This window comes from Callionymus lyra, chromosome 10, assembly GCF_982586985.1.
Source record: "Callionymus lyra chromosome 10, fCalLyr1.hap1.1, whole genome shotgun sequence".
Lineage (NCBI taxonomy): Eukaryota > Metazoa > Chordata > Actinopteri > Syngnathiformes > Callionymidae > Callionymus > Callionymus lyra.
Window position 1 is genome coordinate 13,080,906 of NC_141827.1, and position 22,754 is coordinate 13,103,659.

At 40.6% G+C, this 22,754-nt stretch overlaps 1 protein-coding gene across 5 annotated transcripts in view; it reads left to right on the plus strand.

The window, feature by feature from the left end:
• cacna2d2a (calcium channel, voltage-dependent, alpha 2/delta subunit 2a) overlaps positions 1 to 22,754 on the plus strand; it is a 165,306-nt gene that overhangs the window by 115,644 nt on the left and 26,908 nt on the right. For all 5 annotated transcript variants that reach the window (XM_087800199.1, XM_087800200.1, XM_087800203.1 and 2 more), the window contains 5 exons: positions 2,877 to 3,008; positions 3,209 to 3,266; positions 17,106 to 17,156; positions 17,234 to 17,333; positions 21,046 to 21,207. In XM_087800199.1, the coding sequence (XP_087656325.1) occupies positions 2,877 to 3,008; positions 3,209 to 3,266; positions 17,106 to 17,156; positions 17,234 to 17,333; positions 21,046 to 21,207 (503 nt within the window). The remainder of the gene's footprint in view (positions 1 to 2,876; positions 3,009 to 3,208; positions 3,267 to 17,105; positions 17,157 to 17,233; positions 17,334 to 21,045; positions 21,208 to 22,754) is intronic.

Consider the following 22,754-nt stretch of genomic DNA (forward strand, 5'->3'; position numbering starts at 1 on the left):
TAACTATGTCTTCATCTGGATCAGTAAACTAAGAGATTGTTCTGCTGTAACCTATAACCTAAATAATTAAAGGGAAACTCGAGTGTAGATTTAAGTGTCTCTTAAATATATGTCGGACTATTGTTCTCATCAGTATGTGTCTGTTTGTACAAAACTTGTTTTCATTGAAATACTTACATTTAAACAATTGTTTTTCTGGAGAATACATGTTTACCATAACCACACCTACTGTGCTGTGATTGGTCAAGCATCACTGTGCATCTTCAATTCCGGAAGTCTCCATCTCCAAGGGACTCGTTGTTTAATCAAAGCAGGGCGTGATTACAGCTGGCTGGAGGAGGAGTGAAGCCCATTATTACGTCTTAATGGACTCTGCTATTGTAACCTCTCATTCGCTGAGATTTCAGACGGGGGAGAACTTTATAAAGTAATAAGTTCAAAACATGGTCATGATCAGAGACTTACTGCATTTTAAAGAGGAAGATTCAACATTTGAAACATGTGAGTGAGTCAGGAAAGTTTTATTTTATTAAGTAATATTCACGGAGGTGAAGAGAATGGGTGGCTTGGGGGAGTGTAGCAGACAAAGATGGAATAAATGACTGAATAAAATGACCAACAACAACATGAGTATTTTTATACAAATCAGTTTGTATAGGTTGTTTCTGTCTTCTGTGATTTTATACAATTTTGTTCACTTTCTAAAGCAACATAATGTTTAGAATGTAATAGCAATTCTTATCTGTAACGTTAGCTTCAGGTCGCTCCTAAATGTAGCTCCATTCAAGTCATACCAGCAACTGCATATTATGAATACGTGTTTAATCGAAAGCATGACTTTTAACTTACAAATAACTGTCGCAATAGTGTGAGGAAAAAAAACTTTAATTGGATTTCGGAATTATAGCTTAGTATGTGTGTGTGTGTGTGTGTGTGTGTATGCGTGTGTGTTATCTTTTGAACTCGTGAATGGAAGAAAAGACAGTTCACGCTGTGAAAGCAGCCACTCACTGCTGTTAATTTCTGTCTTCCAGCCATCACTCGTCCTCCCCCATCCCGTTTTTTTTATGTTTCTTTTTTCCCTATTTGTGAGCACTGCCTCTCTCCTCCTCCATTCTTCCATTGTGTTTCTGTCTTTGAAATTTCAGAAAAACATGTCGAGGAGCTCCCTTCAGTGATGACAGCAATTTTGGAGTTTATATATTCGGGTCTTCCAAAACAGCCGCTTCAATCGCTGTTTGTTTTGTCTTACAGGAATGAAACCGACTTTCATTTATGTGGCCGTTTTTACAAGCGATAAAAAAATAAAGCATCGGACATTGACGGGGAGGGTTTTCTGGAGCAGGTTTTCGAGGATTGACGCTGGATTTATTACCGGTGTAAACTGACAGTTCCAGAAGGAAATGAGCTGTAATGGGAAGCCGAGTTGATAACAATGATGTTGTGAAATGGGAAGAGAGGTGGCTGGACGCGTGCCTTCTTTCCCGGCTGAGTAATTAAATGAGTGGAGTGAAGTCCTCCTCAGCTTACTGCTCCGTCTTGTTTCCTCTTTAATCACACAGCTATTAAACCGCTGATTGCACTCGCAATCTTCTGCAGCTATTTAACAGTCAGTAAGGTTGTGCCTGTTTATCTGACTGACTCAGTCATCAGCATTATATTCTCATTAGTTTTCCACCTGACAGCGACCGGGAACAATATCCTTCTAGAGTTACTTCATTTAGAGGCATAGTTGGACTCATTTCTAGCTCAATCTACACAATGATGGAATTCACTACGGTGTTGTTACTGGTGTCGGAATAATAGCGACATGGAAGAGACGTGAGGGACAAACTAGACCCGACAACCTTTGTTGTCTCAAGCTGATTTCAATTCTGTCACCAGTGCTGTATGCCTCAGTGTAAATGTCCCGGTTCAGCCACTGGACCTCCTCCCATATTATGCACTTTACAATAGTGAGAAAAGTATTTTCAGCGGCAGAGGTTCTACTCCAAGCCTCTCGTTGTTGACGCAGTGATGGGCTGAATAGGTTTCATGAAGCAGTGTGTACAGCGGCCTGCAAATCTTTGCTCTATAGTCTTTTACTATGAACCTTTTTTAATGCTCACTATTTAACCTCACACATGTTTGGAAGTAAGTAAGTAAGTAAGTAATTTTTATTTATATAGCGCTTTTCCAGACCAGGGTCACAAAGCGCTTAAACAATCAAAACAATATTCAATAAAGTATATACTTAAAAGATCAAGATAAAAACTGATAACACAACAGAAAGTTCCAGAAAATCAAGGAAAAGCCTGAACAAATAAGATGTCTTAAGATGTGCATCTTTGGCTGTTTACAAAGTGGCACCTCATGTGTTTGTGGTCCAGGATTTAGGTTGAAATATGTTCCACACACTTGCGAGGAGAGAAATCATTTTTTGTCATAGTCTAGAAAGAAAAAAATATATTTCTCATGTTTTAATCTTGTTATTTTTTCACAAGACATTTGTTTGTTTAGTGTCACAATATCCATAGCACAAGATAAACAGATTCGACCCCGGAGTCTTTTTAGAGGGCCGACACCTCTATTTTTCTCTCTTTTTCGATTTCAACCAAGGTGTTCCCAGCTCTTCTCACAGACTACGATTAGCCGATGACCTGCTCAAAGACACACATGTACAACCCGTGTGCGCTGACAAGGTTGTTCCGTGAGAGACAGGTGGTCTTTGTGTGGCTCTAAACTACCGTCATGGCTTTGAGCCCAAATAAAGGTTTTATGTTTTGAAAATGAAAGGTAGAGAAGTCGATCAATACAGAAGCTGGAGATTTGTATGATAACTTTATTGACATGACGGTGTTGCACGTCACGTTCTGACATTTCCTCTGTCTTATCAGCTCCGGTCATCCTGAACGAGCTGAACTGGACTCAGGCGTTGGAGCGGGTCTTCATCGAGAACCGTCGGGAGGACAGCTCTCTACGCTGGCAGGTGTTCGGCAGCGCAACGGGAGTGACTCGCTACTACCCAGGTAGGCCCCCCCGGACCCCGTCGACCTAAGATAAAGTCCAAATTGATCCGGAGCGGCGGAACATTGGCAAACTCTTATCAGATGGCGGTTCAGGTAGTGTGATGGGGTGGAAGGAATTATGATGACCTTGATATCTTGATCTGATCTCACATATCCTGCAGGGAGTACAAGACCTAACAGTTCCTTCCTTCACCTTTCAGCAACTCCTTGGAGGGCGCCCAATAAGATCGACCTGTATGATGTCCGCAGACGGCCGTGGTGAGTCTGAATCTTTATCAGCTGTGTGTTCTTGTCGTGGCTGAGGATTGATGTTTCTTCAATTGTTTTACTCATTATTTTGAATAATGTTAAGATATTAAAAATGTAGGTACTTTTCCTGTTGTCTGCTTATAAATCTTTCTTTATTTTTTCATACCTGCTTGTATTTACGTGAACCGTATTTGACATGGATCCTTAACTCTAGTCTTATCTCTGGGTCAAGGTGACCCGGTGGCCCTGAAAACAAATGTGTATGTAAGTAAGTAAGTAAGTAATTTTTATTTGTATAGCGCTTTTCCAGACCAGGGTCACAAAGCGCTTAAACAATCAAAACAATATTCAATAAAGTATATACTTTAAAGGTCAAGATAAAACTGATAACACAACAGGATGTAGAATCCCTTGTCTTGTCGATGGCTCGAGGTGAACGACCTCCACCACTGCATATGTATTTCTGGAACAAATTTTTTTTTAGGCCTTTTGGTCACCTTGACCCTGAGATGAAACAAACAAGAAAACAAAAGAAAGAAAACAAAGAAACAAAGAAAAACAAGATATAGTTAACTGTTACCTGCATCAAGTTAAATATGTAATGTCATATTTCAATGTGTTATTGGTTTTTGAAAGCACTTTTTTTTACACGGCAAATGGTCACTTACACTACAGGATATGAAAGATCTGTGAGAGTGAAGGCAATGAATTGATGGTGTTATTGTGCACTCCTGTGCTGTTGGCAGCGACTCTGCAACACTCTTAATATTGTAACAGTAGAAGCCACTTAGCAATCCAGCCTTTGAAAGATGTTCTAAGCGTTTGCTTTTTTACTGGTTCAAATGCTCTGTCTTTTAAGTATTGCTATTATTGTTGTGTTTTCTTCAACAGAAAAGCATTGTTAGTGTATAATTGTTAGTGTATTGTTGGGAAAATGTTGTCACAGCATGATCTGGAGCTTATAATCCATGGGTTTGTGTCTTCTCGTCTGGACTATTGCAACAGTTTATTTTCATGTCTAAACAAGAAGGATCTGTCTCGCCTGCAGTCGGTAGAGAACTTTGCAGCGAGAATTCTGACCCGCTCTAGTAGAAGAACTCACATTTCTCTGATCCTTAAAACTTTTCACTGGCTGCCAGTTTCTTTCAGGATCAATTTTAAAATTCTGGTTCTTACTTTCAGAACTATTCATGGTCAGACTCCTCCTTACATCAGTGATCTGATCCAGCCTTACACCCCAGCTCGGGCTCTGAGGTCTGTCGATCAGAATCTACTGATGGTTCCTGAACACACTTCCGGACAAGAGAAGAGAAATCTTTCCAGACTGTTGCTCCTAAGCTTTGGAACGATCTTCCTCTCTTTGTGTTTGATGATCTACTGACTCCTTCAAGAAACATCTTAAGACATTCCTATTTGTTCAGACTTTTCCTTGATTCTCTGGGCCCCCTTGTGTTTTTCTCTGTGGTGTCTTTTAATCATACATTTTATCGGGTATTGTTTTAATTGTTTAAACGCTTTGTGAGCGTGGTCCAGAAAAGCATTTACAAATATTACTTACTTACTTACTATTAATAGCAAAAGTTGAAATAATTCCATTGACTGTTTTGCTAACATATTAGCGAGCAATACTTTCTGAGTTAGAGTTACATGAATATATACATTGTCCTGGTGCCAGCTGTTTAGGAAGTTAAACCCTGTCAGATGCCCGAGTGACTCTGGTCTAGTTATAGGTATTGTTAAGATTGTGTGCGATACTGGGAGCTAACTGGTGCTTTAAATGTTTTTTCTCTAGATTAGAGTAGCTTTTCTAAGTTGCTCTTTGAACGTGTTTCCATTGTAACAAACTTTCTTATGTCCTGTGTGTTGTCATGCTAGTGGTCTGCAGGTGAGGAGAGATTTCCATGAATGCTTCTCTGAATAAATGTTTATTTATATGAGAGTGTCTTTGGTGTCGGCATGAATGTCGAAATAGTTGCCAACTCAATCACGTAGTCGACAAACAAATAGAGCAGTGTGAGTCTTCAGCCAAACTGGATCAAACTTTGTTGCATATTGAAACAGACCATGTTGAATCAGAAGTGTGATAATAATGTTTATGTAACTTTGATTGTTGCACTTATGATTTTGATAAGTTGGACACTCCTATATTTACCATAATCGGCCAGAAATGTTTTCTTTTTCGAGCAACATAATTGAGGGTTGTCACCACCGTGTATGGCCAATGATTTGCTTCATTCCAGGAAGGCTTCTTTGTTGAAATGCTCTGTTTATTTCAAGTTCCCTGAGTTACAAAGGAAAATAACTAAAGTAACCATAAATATACAAAACCTCTTGAATGAGTGGTGAAACGGAATCCAGAAAAAAACACATGACTCATAGTTAATGGGTTATTTGAGGCAGAAAATATAGTTCAAAATGTTTCCTTTTCTGAGTTGGTGAACTTTGGTTGTTCTTCAGTCAATTTACATGATTAGTTTGAAATGTCTGCAACATTCCTGACGTGTTTACTGAGACAATTGTTTTCTCACTGATCGCTCCAGGATGTCCCCGCGTCTTAAAAGTTTTTACCTTTATATGCTCTAAGCATTTTGTCTTTTACTCTGATTTTTGTGGATCACAAAGGTTCTGAAAAATTGTGTGTCTGTTGCGCCTGCCGGCCTCACGCTCCAGGTGGATGCTAAATCGAGGTTGATGTCGGATGGCATCGTCCCAAAATGTTTCTTGACATCTCTAGAAAAGTCTTTGTCCGAGCAGAGGTAGGAAAAAGATGTTCTGGTGCACCCAGGGTTCAGATCAGCAGTTCATCCTCATCCAGGGTTGACAGCGGTGATGAGGACAGAACTGGACTGTGATGGTCAAATGGCCCCCTCATCCCACTCCTCTGTGCTCTCTGGCCTCTCACTTCCAGTTTCAATCTACCTGCTGCTGTCACATCGGCTTTGCCACTGTCCCGCTTGTTGCCTGGTTACGAGTCCGAGTGGACCGGACATAATCATGACAGCAATGTTGATTAAACCAGACCTTGTTTTTCATCTCGGCTCTACCTGAGTGGCTGTTTGAGGTCAGGCCCGGCTGTCAGAGGAAGATGACGGGCTGGGGCCAAACAAACAAGAGACAAGCGGAGGGTTCGCAGTGTTTATACAAAACGTTAGGGTGCGTCAAATGGAGGCCATTTTAGGACCATCATGCATTGCACTTCGTACGAGCACCAGCTACATCAAAATAGCTCATTATATTAAAAAACGTGAGACTAAAGCAACAGTTTACACTTCTACGGTGCTGTCAAATATAGATGGATGGATGGATGGATGGATGGATGGATGGATGGATGGATGGGTGGGTGGATGGATGGATGGATGGATGGATGGATGGATGGATGGATGGATGGATGGATGGATGGATGGATGGGTGGGTGGGTGGGTGGGTGGGTGGGTGGGTGGGTGGGTGGATGGATGGATGGATGGATGGTTGGGTGGGTGGATGGATGGATGGATGGATGGATGGATGGATGGATGGATGGATGGATGGATGGATGGATGGATGGATGGATGGATGGATGGATGGATGGATGGATGGATGGATGGATGGATGGATGGATGGATGGATGGATGGATGGATGGATGGATGGATGGATGGATGGATGGATGGATGGATGGATGGATGATAGAAATTAGATTAACTTTCAACCCAATTCTCTGATTAAAAAATAGTTTTTTATTTATTTTCATTTTTTTCCATTTTGTCTTGCTTTAAGTGACACAACAATTGCTACTGCAATACTGCATGTGTCGGCAGTCATTAGACTAACGAGGTGTTCCCTGACAATTTAATTAAGTCAACAGCAGCACAAAGTCTCCCTGGTGCTCCACTGTCAGTGATAAACATGAAAAATGCTGCAGTGCACGGAGCGCCATGTAGCAGGACAAGTTAAAACAAGCGCACTGCTTCTGATCTGACAGTTCAGAAGCAGAGGAACACTCGTTTTTAATTCTCCTACACATGTTGCTTTTTTTTTTTGAAGACAATAAAAGAACCGGGGAGACGAGGGCCGACTGTCGGGTCGACGCTGACAAGCTGAGACAGAGGAAGAAGTGTATTTCTGCACAAAGGAACACCTTGTCAGTCCTGCAGCACCACATGTCATTCTTGTCCAGCCTCCTGCCTGTCCCGCTCGCTGCTCTCGAACCAAAGGCCAGCGCGATGTCTTATCATGTGGTGGATCACTATTATGTGCTGCGTCTGGAAGAAATTGAAGCCCAGGGGCCACATGCGGCCCTTTGTCTGTGTTTAGTGGTCACCATGAGGTCAGTGTGAAGCTTGAGAGTGGCAGTATAGTAATTTTATATATATATATAATATTCTTTGGAACTCAAGCCTTTACTGTCTTTAAATGACAAATATATTCCTTTCCTTAAAGTTCCTTTCCTAATTTTTATTAATTTTTATTCAAAGAAGGTTTCCCCTCGCGGGACTAATAAGGGATTCTAAACTCTTCAAGAGGAATGTTATTAATCTCAGGGTCTTTGTATTGATTAGATTTCTAATAATTGTATTAGGTCGATGGGCTGTCAAAAATTTGTAGAATAAAATGATTTTGCGTCATAAACAGTTTCTTTAACCTTGTGGTGCATTTTCGACTGTCAGTACTTTTGTTTGTGTTTTTAATTGAAGTTTCAATTTTTTTTATTTATCAGAAAGTTTTGTTACCTGCAGTTAATACAAAACTCTGCAGCAAGAATTCTGCCCCGCTCTAGTAGAAGAACTCACATTTCTCTGATCCTTAAATCTCTTCACTGGCTGCCAGTTTCTTTCAGGATCCATTTTAAAATTCTGGTTTTACTTTCAGATCTATTCATGGTCAGACTCCTCCTTACATCAGTGATCTGATCCAGCCTTACACCCCAGCTCAGGCTCTGAGGTCTGTGGATCAGAATATACTGATGGTTCCTGAACACGCTTCCGGACCAGAGGAGAGAAATCCTTCCAGGCTGTTCCTCCCAAGCTTTGGAACGATCTTCCTCTCCCTCTGTGTTTGATGATCTACTGACTCCTTCAAGAAACATCTTAAAACACTATTATTTGTGCAGGCTTCCTTGATTTTCTGGAACTCCTGTGTTTTTCTTATGTGTCCTGATCTTTTAAAGTATACATTTTAACTTTGCATCATTTTTGATTGTTAAAGCGCTTTGTGACCCTGGTCTTGAAGGCGCTTTAAAACTAACCTTTACTTACTTACTTACTAACATACCTCATATATTAGATCTTCATTTTGCAAACATGTGCAGATGCTGGGCGAGGTGGACACTTCCAAGCGGTAGACTGTCTATCCTTCTTGTCACCTGCACTGATCGTCCAAGTACACCTCTGTGGGAAAAACACACCAAAGCTTCTGCCCTGCACAGATGGACCCGTTCCATCTGCTCCCCCATCAACAGTCCCAAGAAAATTAATGATCCAGTCAACACACTTAATTGTCTGCGATTGCTCTGACATTGATTATTAACATTTGCTCGCTATAATGTCTGTTCGTGTTACCGTGCAGAGGGCGAAGAGTAAAAGGTGCCGCCGACGTATAGAATTCATGTTGGCCAAGCGTAGCGCGGATCCCATTACGTCCCAGAGCCACGAACACACGGCGTGTAGCATCGACCTCTTGAAGAATCGATGTGTCATCTTTGCACATGTCGTGACTCTTGAAACTAAAGATTCACTTAATAATTCAACATGTTTGAAACAGACATCAGTTGGCAGGAATTGAGCCAGTTTTTGACTCTTGTAAATGAAAGAAAATAATCAGGGGTTAATCTTGGTTATATGATTTATTTAATCACTCTGGGTGTGACATGTGAGATCCAGGGGTCAATGTAGATATGTAGACTTTAAGGGGTGCAGTAGGTCATCTGTAGTTGGTGTAGTTTATGAGGAAATGGCTTGTTATTTCTGAGACACGTCAGCAGAATATAACTTGTAAAATAAAGATTTTTAATAAGATGATCAATGAGTATCTGGCTTTAAGATATTTTGTTTTTGTAAATTCAAGCCTGTGGATGATTATCAATCTTCAGCTTTTCTCTGTTAGTATGAGTCTCTTTGTTATTTTCCAGCTTAATGTTATGTTTTGCATGGAAATAAAAATATTAAACAGTAACAAAGGACTGATAACATTGGGTTTTACCTTTTGTTGTTTATGACACGACAGAAGTCAAAGGTTCTTGACAAAAGTCCACTGATCTAACCAGCCATTGAGAAGCTCAGTCATTGTATACAGATGGATGGATAGATGGATGGATGATGAATTGATTGTTTAATACCCACATGGTTACTTCCCTTGAAGCTGTTGGTTGAAGTAAAGGTCCCACCTTCATTGCGTTTCTACTGATATGTTTCAGGGACTATTATTCAGTCATGTCAGGCGTCCATGTTGCTGAACGAAATGACATTTTTCCGTTTCTGAAGCATCTGGTAGAGCCAGAGTCCAATCCTTATTGAATATTCATACCTGGACAAAAGGTAAAATTCTGCCAATTTGATCTGCCATTTCAGCATGACCTTCCATGTCATATGGCGTATTGAGTTATTTTGTCACTGGAAACCCATGAATTCGGGGGAAACTACTGTAGTTACTATATTGTGTTTAGTTTAGTTCTTACGTTCCTTTTGACTTTCTCTCATGTGTTCAGTGTTTTTTTTCTTTACTGTTGTCTTTATCAGTTTCAGGCTTGCTGTAGTAGTTGAAACACACCTAACAGTGTGTTGTAAGTATTAACTGTTGACTTTCACTGAACAGTTTAGAAAATAACATCTGCTTTTTGAATAAGAAAGTTTATTTTCTGCTTTTTTTGACCTGGATGTATTTAACATTTTCTCAACCAAACTCTTCAATTTCAATCTTTTTAAGTAGGACTTGACTGGTAGTATTTCAGTCCTAAAAGCAGTGACGGCAGAAGTCGTCCGTCATGATTAATATTCACTAAGTGATCATTAATTCACAGGGGTTATTTTCTGGATAAGTGGTTGGAATTTTTGCATTAAGTGTTCTTTTGTGGCAGCACACCAAAAATATAGAAATGTCTTCAGTGCATCACTTGAAATAATCAAGAGAAAGTAGAATAAATAAAGGACAGACAACATCTCTCTCTCCCGCAGGCTCTCGGGAAGCCTTTTCCAACACTATATATATATATATATATTTTTTTTTATCTTAATTCAATCTTTATTCGCCTGCCACATCCACAGGAGCACTAAGAGTGCAGCAGTCCATAAAATAATAAGCCCATCAGCACAACACAAATCCACATGCACATGGGAGCTCGCACGAAAACACTCACACACACACACTCGGTGTAGAACAGCACAATGTGGGATTCACAGGAGACACAAACTGTACATCGATCATATACATTCGTTTTAAAATAGGTTCAATATATGCAGCTTTAATAGAAAATCAAAAAGGAGCATATATGTAGAGGAAGGATGTGTTACACGAGCGCACAGTAACCTTTTCTTGACAAGGAAATGAGCCACAGCGACTTCATGCGTGTGTGTGTGTCATGTTGCATGTTGCTGAGATGCATGGAGGATATAATTCCTCCAATTTAAATGTAATTTTCAACATTTTGTGCAATAGGTCAGGGTGAATAAACACAATCCCCCCCCCACCAACACAACATTAACGTATTGATCTTGTAGCGATGATAAAACTAGTTCATGAATTCCAATGAGACTCGGAAATACAATTGCCACTTCCTGGGGTTCCGTGTTTCGTCCGCAGCTCGTAAAATGCATTTGTGGGGGGGTTGTCGTGGAGCATGTTGCTGCTTTAATCTCCTCCCATGGGGACGGAATAAATCTTGATTACACTTGTTGTCCATCACGTGACCACAGGTTTATTTACACGCGTTATCTGTGGGATTATTGCAGTTTTATTTATTGCCGACTATCTCCACCGCCGCACTCTTGAATTACCTCTCGTGCTATTGTCAGTGTGTACAAAATCAGCTCAGGTGTCTTCTGTACATACACTGTATGCTAAGATTCTATCTTATGGTTCGGGTTGTACTTGGAGATAGAGGAACGAAGAAGAGCGCAGGTATGTTGGAGCGTAGATGAGTCGGTCTTTCTTGGTGTATGCAGTATGTGCAGAACTATGAGGTTTGTTTTTAGCCTTTTACACTGTTGTGATCATCGATTTAAACCTGTTGTAACAGGTGTTACTTGAATGCGATTAAAAGGTTTGGCTGAAAGATCTCTTATTTAGATTTACTAGCGGGCGAGATAAATACCACAACTTGCAGCCCAGGGTTTTGTGGCCCCAAGCCAATCCCTGAATGCTCTCTGAGTGGTACAGGTTGCTGACCCCTGGTCCAGACGACTGGGCTTGAGGTTGGATAGATTACAGGCCGAAACTAGTCTTAAATTAAAACTATAAATATATATATTTTTTAATTATTTTATGTTCCACTCCCTGCAGAAAATAACTAGCTAGTTTCTTTGATGACTTCGATATTTGTGATTTGTGATTTCATGATAGGAACGATGATATTATAAGTAATTAAGTATTTTATATTTTTAAAGCACCTTTCGCAGACCTTGGTCACAAAGCTTAAACATTTTTCCCCAATAATATGCCTCTACTATTTAGACATAACATTTATTTTGTATTATTTATTTTTGTTTTTGTCTACACATTCTTTGTTTGTATTGTTACTCGCTGTGTTCCAGCCTGCACTGACCTGTCACCCCCCCCCGATTTACCTTGCCAGGTTTGACATGAATAGCCCCCCCCCTCCTGAATAAGCTCTCTGGGCCCACTCCCCCTTCCATACTCTCTCTCAGCATGTTTCCCTCCTGTGGTACGACAATGATCGCTTGGTTTACATAACAAAATGAATGCCCCCGTGTGGGCATTAAAGGTAGAACAGCAAAATGGTGTTAAACAATCAAAAACTATACAAAGTTAAAATACATGCTTTAACAGTCCAAGACAACATAGAAGCAAACACAGCAGCCCCAAGGAAATTAAGAAAACGTTTGCGCAAATAAGAATTTCTTAAGATGTTTCTTGAAGGAGTCACTAGATCATCAAACACAGAGGGAGAGGAAGATCATTCCAAAGCTTAGGAGCAACAGCCTGGAAGGATTTCTCTCCTCTGGTCCTTCACCACCAACTGTTTATGCAGATAAATGATCAACAACTAGTTTAGCTTAAAAGTGACTGTGAATAAAATTGTTGATCAAATGTGGTTTAATGAAGCGTAGTGGACCCAATTCTGTCCCTTCCAGGGAATCTCTGACTAACTCCCTCATATTCACATTTATTTACAGCTCCCGGTCTTAAATTAACATTCTGGAACCAGCATTTTAGTGCCAGCACAAAAAGCCCATTAAGAGACCGGCGGCATTGAACCAGGGACGTCGGTCGTGTTGGAACTGCAACTTTTTTTTATCGTTGCTTTGTGAGTTCTCCAACCTTCTCTCAGTCGTGGTTTGATTCTGAGTGGACAGACAGATATATTATGCAGTGATTTGTTATGTCACTTGACGGTGGGAGAGAACGGGTGACGGGCTCAGTTCAGCACCAGCCAGGCCCATCTGCTTGTCACATGGCCCTGGCACACAGGCGACTGGGTAATGACAGGGAAAGAATGGCATCAGTGGGCAGAAGCTGAGACGTAATTACTGACTGGAATCCATGCAGAAACAACACATCTGGATCTGTGAGTGGAATATGGGGAAACATGCGCCGATGGCAGCTGTACTTCACGATCCCTACCGGTCAGAGTTGGAGAAGTTCAACCCGAGGCGTCCTTGACCTCAATGTTCCCTCATTTCCGAAGAAAGTCCGAGTCGCGATCAGTATTTTCACTCTGGTGCCCCTGAACCCCATTTCAGATGATCAATGGGCCTTTAATCCATCTCAAGAACAAATTACCTGCTTTTAGGTGAAATACTCAGGTGGAATTTGGGCCAAACTGAACACAATTCACCATTGTGGTGCCAAGCATTGGGGCAGCTGGAGATGACCCGTAATAATGGATTAATGGAGGTCTGTGTGGGCTTTTAATTAACGTTTAGCTCTGTTCATACCTCGTATTCGAGGTCTATTCTCCTGGATAATAAATAGGCCAGTCTGAGATTTGAATGCAGTTCAGCAGCTGCTGCAGCGCCATCAGCCTTCGCCGATTGACCCAACCTCAATCTCCAGACGATGTGTCTCAGTCCGTGAGTCCGAGGGGGGGGTGCAGTGGTGGGCCACATTCGGTCCTGCATCGATGATCACTTTTACGTAGCCATCCGCTCGGAGCATTGAAGCCACCACACCAGAGTCATTTGCTCCCCGTCTCACTCCCCCAAATGAAGATTTCAGTAATTAAATTGATAAAAGTCATGCATGCCAATATGCCTTGTGGTTCTGGACCTGATTTCATACAGCAGGCACTCTTGGAGAGCTTGGCGAAGTTCTACCTTTGATGTGGCATTCTTTATTATTGAAAATAATTGGATCTCCCCACCCGCTGTCCCTCACACACACACACACACACATCTGTGAATGCTCACACTGGGCATGCTCAGTTAATCGACCACTTCTGAGATGGGTTCTATACAGACTTTGATATAAGGGAAGAGTTTTTTGCTGTTATAGTAATTATTGATCATTTATTTGATGATAAAATACATGAGCTTATTAAAGCCTGTAAATTGTAACTAGACTTTAAAGTTTAAAGTGACTATAAAGCAGATGATTTTGATATGAACCTTTTGTTGTTACACTATCACTTTAAATGTCATTTAAATTTCAAAATATGATGACCACTAAATGAGCTGGTTTTGTGCCAACACTGTGATGATGTGGTTGTGAGTTTGTCTGGTAGCCAAATAACTTACAAAATAAATTATATTTTGAGAATATTTTGATTACAACTAGGAACAGATGATTCCATGTTGGTGGTGCTCTGAAGCACCATCTGGGTTGAGGAAGATGAGAAGAAGTCTGCATGATTTCCGTTCTTTGGGGACCGTTATAAAGCAAAACTATTGGTTAGGCATCAGTGTTGGATAGAACCTAAGTGATACAATTCACTAAAGTTAGATGGAACACCAAATCACATGTGTTCGGGGGATCAAATCTTATATTATATTAGTTTAGATTAGATTAGATTGAATTTATTAATCACTCTGGCGATCTCTTTAGGAAAATTGGGTTTATACTTCGGTACAGCAAGATTCATAAAAACAAGAACAAAGTTCAAACAAAGAACAAATGCAAGGGATGACTAAGTGCAAAGTGTAAAGGATACAAAAGAAAAAAGGATACAAAGATTAACATGGAATATATCATCCTTTTACCCCCATCTTAGAATTATACAGTGAAATAGCACGAGGAATGAATGAGTTCCTGAGTCTATTAGTGTTGCATCATGGGAGGAACATTCGTGCTCCATCTGCTTCTCTGCTCACTGATGACAGTGTTCAGAGGATGAGTGTAATCATCCATGATGGACAGTAGTTTATCCAGAGATCTCCTCTCTGCAACTGTCACCAGTGAGTCCAGCTTCATGCCAACCACAGAACCAGCCCAAATCTGACTTTTTACGTGGCCTTCATCCGCTGGTACTAGATGAATGTGCAGATCATTGATAACTTGATAATATAAGTTACCAATGATAATTATATATTTTAGTTAGGATAAGGAACAGAGATGATCAATATGCAAAATAGCTAGGAGACTCAAACTTCCTGTTAGAGACAGTTCTGTAAATCAACATTTTGTAAATGAGTCTGCTAAAAGATTTTGAACCCCTAGTTTGTTTGAGTTTGACTTCCCGGCTCTGTATTAATTCAACAAATGTTTTAACACAACATCTCTGTATTGTCTGGAGACAAAGACTGGAGGAGGATGTTGTCGGGTTGAAGAGAATTTTCAAAAAAAATCTTCCATCGAAGATCATGAGTCATTCTACATGTTATTTTTTGGGTTGCCAGGACCTTTGGAGCTGCAGTAAAAAACCCACAAGGACTTTTTGTTCCTCTACCTCGGTATCATTTTGGCTGAGCTTCAGAAAAGAGCCCCCACAGGCAGCTGGCTTCTCTCCACACTCGGCAAATGACTGTTAATCAGCAGAAAGAGACCCCCGCTGATTACTCTGCCTCTGCCTTAGACAACCTCTCCTGTGCTCCCCACTCACATGTGACGCTATTATCACATCCAAAACCTCGCTGTCATTGTGCCATAGAAAAGCCAATAATATCCTTCAATCTGGGCTCTCTGTACGTGCTAAATGTAAATTTAATTGCTGGTGGAACAGAAAGACTTTGTTTTTTTTTTCTGTGTGACTCGCAACTGTGGGGTGCTCAGTGTTTGGGCGTGTTCTCCTGCACCGTGTCATGGCGAGCATCCATCACATCCATCACCAGCCATTACTCCTGCAGTTGCTGTACCACGGCGGCATAATGATCTTAAGCAGATTGTGCTCCGCCTGACAAAAGGACTGCCAGAGTAAATAATGTGTTTAACGCCAAACTGATGACTCATCCGAGGAGCAGAACGTCTTATTTCACTGACATGCACTTAGCTCCTCGCCACGGGCCGACGTCACGCGAACTCATCTCGAGTCCTATGTATAATCCTATAAATATTTTCAAAGCATTCAAAGTTAGATTCTAAATGACAGCTTTTTAGTCAATGTCTCCTTACATTATCACGCAAAGCCGTGCAGGTTTAGAGGATATCGACTATTATTATTAATTCTAGCTGTTGAAAAAAATAAATGGAAGTTGACAAGAGGGTCTCATGATAAAGTTAGCTGGCCCTGGGGGTATTGATGCTTTTGGCGGGAACACGTCTGTTGCTGGGATCATACTGACAACCTCTTAGTCACAAACCGAGCCACAAACATATCAGTAGTTGGTTTTCTAAAAGGACTTTTACCGGGTCTAGCTTGATCAACATTTACACTCATTTAACTCGAAGAAATAAAATGATTAAATACTGATCAAAGTGACTAAAATGGGTAAAAAAAGAGCTTTTGAATAGGTTGTTGGCAGGTTGATCCATATCATGGGGATGTACTGGCTTAAGAGGACGATATGAAAAATAAATAAATTGATAAGCGACAAGCTTACTCGCTAACAATAAAGTGGTGTCAATAAAGGGGTTGTAAGCATGCATCCATCTGAAAAAACTGGAGTTTTGTTATTCATATCAACTACTATAAATCTACATATAAAAGTAATGGAAAAAAAACATCAGGGCTAATCTGTGCTCTTTTATTTTCACATCTCACATCTTGGATTTAAGAAAATACAGTGTCCCCCAAAAGGTTTCCATTTGATTAGGAGAAATGTTACTAAATATTATTATTTAACTTGTTCTTAAAATGGGAATTGAATGTTTTTTGAAGATTTGTCCAGCTGTTGTAAGAGGTTCTGTTGTGAGCGGTTGAAGCAATTGAGAATCTTAATTCTCATGGAGTTGTGGTGACTGATGACTAATTATATGGAACAACCTCTAATGTAATGTATGTTTAGTAAATTCATTCAACTCATTATAGCGGCTGCACAGGCTTTGTTGGGAACGTGTTATTATCCCCCTTTGCCTAGTTTAATTATTTAGAGTCGACATTATTATTATTATTAAAGAGGAGTATCTCTTTCCATTGTCAGTGGACGGGAGCCGTTTGCCGAAGTCTGTAGCACAACTTGTTAACTCTTCTAAGCACATAAGCCCTTTCAGAATTCTCCAGCTTAAGTGGGCTCAGCTGTGGTCGCTCGTGTTGTCATGGTTCACTTCATTGAACCTTTTTTTCCTCGAGTGAATTTTTTTTTAAGAATATTCATTTTCTCTTGCAGGTATATCCAGGGGGCGTCGTCTCCAAAAGACATGGTCATCATTGTGGATGTGTGAGTGTCTTTATATTTCCTGAATGTATAGATAAGTGAGAGTTTGAAAGAGGCCAAAATAACGGTTCTGCTTGCAGGAGTGGGAGCGTCAGTGGACTCACACTGAAGCTGATGAAGACGTCGGTGGTAGAGATGCTGGACACACTTTCCGATGACGACTATGTAAACGTCGCCAGAGTAAGTTCCCAAATGCTACATCCAATAAAAACTTTTAGGATTTTAGGTAAGAACAAAAGTTCACATGCATCAAGAATGAAAGGAGCAAAAAAGTGCAGACTTCTTGACCTGCCTTTCAGACAACAAGAAGGAATTATAGGCTTGTTTTTTATAATATAACGAGCAAAACCATCCATGTTTGATCGCTTTAAACCTTCTATGAGACATCATGTCGGTTTGATCAAAACGAAGCTGCAGGTTCAAATGAAAGCTAAAGCTGGTTTCCCTCATGTGATCACATGATCGGAGATACATCCTTAAAAACACACTTATATTAATACACCATCACCTGATGACCATTTGTAAACAAAACACTTTCATCTTATGAATAAAATAAGAATATGCATGTGTGTTGCGCAGGTGAGCCACAGATTCTTCCGAAGCACAGAGACGATCAGACAAATGATAATAATGATGATGTGAACAGTTTTGTTCTCGTTAAACTTCATCTGAAGGTGTTTTAAATAAGCCACAGGTCGCCTCGGTAAATACAGTATTCTTGTCAATAACCATGAAGCTCGTCTGAACTCATTTACAAGTGTGATCCATGTCAGAAATGTTTAGAATGAACAAATACAAAACTGTTTTAGTTTAAATTCATGCTTTTATTTGTGTTTTTCTTGATCGCGTCTCATGGTTCATTTAAGTCACAAACTTCTTGGATTCGTGGCACACACAGATTCAAGCATCTGAATATTTTTGTGCACCGTTTTCTGGGTTTGAGTGTGCGACCGTTTTTAGTAGGAAATCAATGCAATTCTTTGTCAGTGAGGCCCTTGAACTTGTCTGCAGTGGAGGATGAGATTTTAACTACAGGCTGACACTCGGCTTAAGGCCAGAACTCGTGGACACCTTTGTAAGATACTCTACGAGGAAAAGTATTCAAATATAAGGAAATATAGCACTTTCTTGACTGATAATCAGTCCATTCAATGAAGGTCATCTGAGTAAAGTTCTTACTTATGTTGAGTGAATTTGATAAAGGTAGATCATTTGGCCTCATTTTAAAAAGTATCTATTGACCTTAAAAACGTCTGGGCACCCTTGTTGTAAAGGTTAGTTTTTATTTTTTATTTTAAATAATCGTCACATTCGGGGCATCAATCTTGTAACAAATGAAGAGTTGCTTCAGAGACGACCCCTTTAAGACCATTTAGCCAGGCTAAAAAAACTAAGTAAGTAAGTCATTTAAATGTCACATGTTGTTCTTAAATGTCTTCTCATTGTTTTATTGCGGTCACTGTTGTGTGTCTGGCTAAACATGTAGAGTGCAGCAGGTTAATGTGTCGACCCAGTAATGGAGGCAAGTAAGGAATAAACAATAATTTGTCTCATTAAGTGTAAACGTGGCTGCTTTTGTTCATCCGAGCGTCTTTATTTCTTCAGTTTATGATTCATACTTCCTCACTCACATAATCAAACGCCCCTATGCAAGAACAAATGTATCATAAAGTCGCAACTGAAGTGAAACGGGAAGTGTTAATAAAAGGAAAGAGATGCAGCAAACATTAAAGTAAAGAAATGTTCTTTGTTCTGCTTTAACTTGAGTAAATGTTAATCACGTAGGCAGTTGGCACAGTTCGTCTTCGGCGCTCCCAGATGTTTGCTTACACTGGCAACACAGCGCTCTCCTCATTACTTCCTATTTGCTCTCCCTGCACCGCCACCGTCGTCCATATGGAATTGTAGCCGTCTCCGTTCCCTCTCTGCTGATTACCAGGCTTTCCATTAGGACGAATAGTTGGGGGAATATTAACATTATCCAATATTGCCGGGCAGATAACACACAAACACGCGCTCACACCGAGCTCTGTTTGGAGACTTCCCTCGGTAATCCTTAATAATCCATTGCTTTTAGCCACTGCATGCTTCTAAATCCCAGCTCTAAAAGCACAAAATGAGCATGCTAATCGGGTCGGGAAAGCATCAGATTTGTACCCGTATAAAGCAAGTAAATGCTGAAAGAATATTGCTCGGAAGGTTGGCTTGAGACAGAACACAATAAACCAATAGAACCTGGAACATCTGGATGACATCCCTTGTTGAATCCTTCACAATGCTGGAGTAATAATAAACATGGTTTGACTTTTTAACATGTTTATATTGTGTCGCCATATTATGTGTCGATTTAATGTATTGCTGAAATACTCTGTCCAAGGAAGAGGTAAAATAGATACACATAAGAGGGGGGGGGTCTTTAAATTGCCTAAACCATCCAACTATTTCAGTGAAATAACACATTTTTTAAATTTCAGGGGGTTGTTCTGCCTTTATCGGGACCCTCTTAGAACGAAAGGAGCTGAAACTTTGTTTCCCATGTATTAAGCAATATATATGGTTTAAATTTCATGTTTCATAAACATGTTTGAATTTCCAAAGGGGATCTTCTGACCCTGTATTCCCCTTTAAACTCGACCTGATGGAGTCTCCCTCCGCCCTAAAACACTCACAGTAGTCTAAAGCAGCGCTTCCCCAACCTTTTTTGCACCTCGGACCGGTTCTAATGTCTTACGATACTCCGCAGACCGGTCTTAGGTGAGAGTCAGATATGGGTCTTAACTCTAATAATAATAAAGTGTCAGTAACGCTCTGGTGAACCGTCACCACTGTAGTCAGACTTGAGCTGTACAGCGGTTTCAACTTGAAGTTTCCAACAGCAATAATTATCCCTCACTATTATATTGTTAAGGGGGCACACAAACTGCAACCTCCCATGATGCATCCCTGCCCTATAATGAAAGCTGATTGGTCGTCTAAATGACCATGTTTTAAAACATTTTGTTTACTAGAAATGATACATACATTATATATTTAAACAATTTCCCGAAGGAGACCTCCAGAGGGATCAATACAGTTTTATCCATCTATCTGTACGATCAGGCAGAAGACACATGTCCAGACACACACAAATATATAATGCCAGCCAGATCTACACTGACAGACAGATAAACCTACTATTTTTTATATATTCAGATCATTTCACTGACCATGTTCCTGACTCATCTTTGGAAGGTTTCTTTCGACCCTTATTTAGCCCAAATCAATTGTATGAACAGCAGATTGGATAATATTTTGATGAATATAATACAAAATGTCATTTAACTTCATCTAGTGTGAAAATGTCAGCAGATTTGAGACGGTGACCTTCAAAGAATGAACACTTTTGAAATATCCCATTAATGATGCTAATCATAGCTGGACACAAATACCACACGACACACACACACACACACACACACACACCACAACAGAATTGGACTAATTTGCTAGATGAGATAAGACAGGTGATATTAGCTTGGCAGTGTTTCTGCTCAGTGGTTTGTACTGGCGGCGCTGGTGCACCTGTTCTCTGTGGGGAAAGTTGTAATTACCAGTTAAAGTGCCAACTGGAGAGTTGTAGGGCAGATGTACACACCCACGCCTGCACCCTGATGCATTCAAGCACTCACATCCATGTTATTGCCAGTGGGTGCTCAATTTGAACCTTCCCCGGCACCGGCTGAGTCCACGGAGCACGTTCGCCAGCACGTGACACAACAGAACCGTTGAAGTAGACTTATATAAAGTCGTCGTAGTGTTTTGTTAAAGACGTGTTCAATTAAGCTACAATGAGATGTTTCCACTGACCAGTGTCTGCAACAAACCTGAGGCGTGTTCTTAATCCTCGTTTCAGTTTAACGAGAAGGCAGATGCTGTCGTGCCTTGCTTCAGGACATTGGTGCAGGCCAACGTCCGGAACAAAAAGATTTTCAAGGAGGCTGTCATGCACATGCAGGCCAAGGGAACCACGGACTACAAGTCTGGCTTCACGTTCGCCTTCGAGCAACTTCTTAATGTAAGTATCCACTCTTTGCTGTGTGTTTTTTTGACGACATGTATGAAGGAATATTCCATAATGAGCAGTTCGTACAAAGAGGAGATCAATTCAACTTAGAGAGTATGTGACATATGTGGAAAAAAAAATCCTATTAACAGGCAGAAACCTTGAGCAGAACCAGACTCCACGTGGACACTTATGAGGGAAAAATGTACAGAGGGATGGAGAGATCATCGTTGATGCTAACAACGATCACACAGTCTAATCTTTCTTCCACCTTCTTTCCTTGTTGCCTAATATTTTTCTTTCATTCACGCTTGGAGGAACGAAAAAATAACGTGGCCCTTCAGGAAATCTAATCGCCCGCCCCTGCCCCATGATTGTCAACAATTTTCCCTATTACTGTCAATAACCGTCTTTAATTAGATAGACAACATAATCTTGGTTACAAAGATCATTTTGAAATTATATTCGTAGGATTTGTACTTTTGAAGCCTACAAGAAACAGTACTATCAACGAGTCAAAGTGGTTTACTCTTAAAATGATTATATAAAGTTCAGGTCAGAAAATAATGATCTGAAAAGGCCAAGCCAAATGATAAGGTGGGCGAGTGAGTGACTTTTTTAAGGGGATGAGGTACTTGTTACTGAAACCAAGACGTAAGTGATGCCGTTAGCTCCAGCATGTTGTTCGACATCCTGTGCGAGGCGCTAATCTAATCTCTGTATCTAAATGACTGCTGATGAAGCAGCTGTGACAGCGTGGAGACCAGACCACATATACGCAGATTTCCATCATCGTCGTCCAGAGCCGGCTCGGCTGATAATAGCTGCATTGGTGGCGATGGCGCGTCGCAGTCGTCTGCTGCAGCCAGAGCACCGTCGGAATCTGCGGCGGCGCGTCCATGTGTCACGAACACAGGTGCTGCTCGCCTCCGTATGCTGCTGTGTATTTTAGGACGCTGCCAACCTAATGGGCTCTGATGGGATGATTGATGAGCGCAGCCCACTGGAGATCGGCCGCGGACACTTAATATTCCGGTGCTAGCTCGCAGGCGTGACTCCAGGCTCCGCCGCCGCCACTCGCCAGGGGAAGGAGAAAGAAAAGACTCTGTTTAATCGCTGTCTGTGTGGCAAACTCACCGGCGATTAGTGGCAGAAGCATGATTCGAATCAAGGGCCAATATTATTTATCCTTATAAGTCAGATGTATGTCATTGGCTTGAGAAGCTGCAGACCTCCTGCTAACATATTTAAAGTCAGAATAATAGAACACATTCAACCATTTGAAGGAACAAATTCTGAATTTAACATGGTAAAGAAGCCAGCCATTTTGTCAGAATTTAACATGGTAAAGAAGCCGGCCATTTTGTTAAAATCAAAATCATACACGGCATGTTGCACTTAAGGTTTTTGCCATTGGAAGGAATCAACTTCCCATGTCAGTAAATTTTCTTAAAAAACACTTCTTTATTTTCTGTTTTTTGGTCTGTTCTCAAAGGGTTGTGTGGTGCTTCATTCATACAAGACCCGCTCAAGTAGAAGAACTCACATTTCTCCAATCC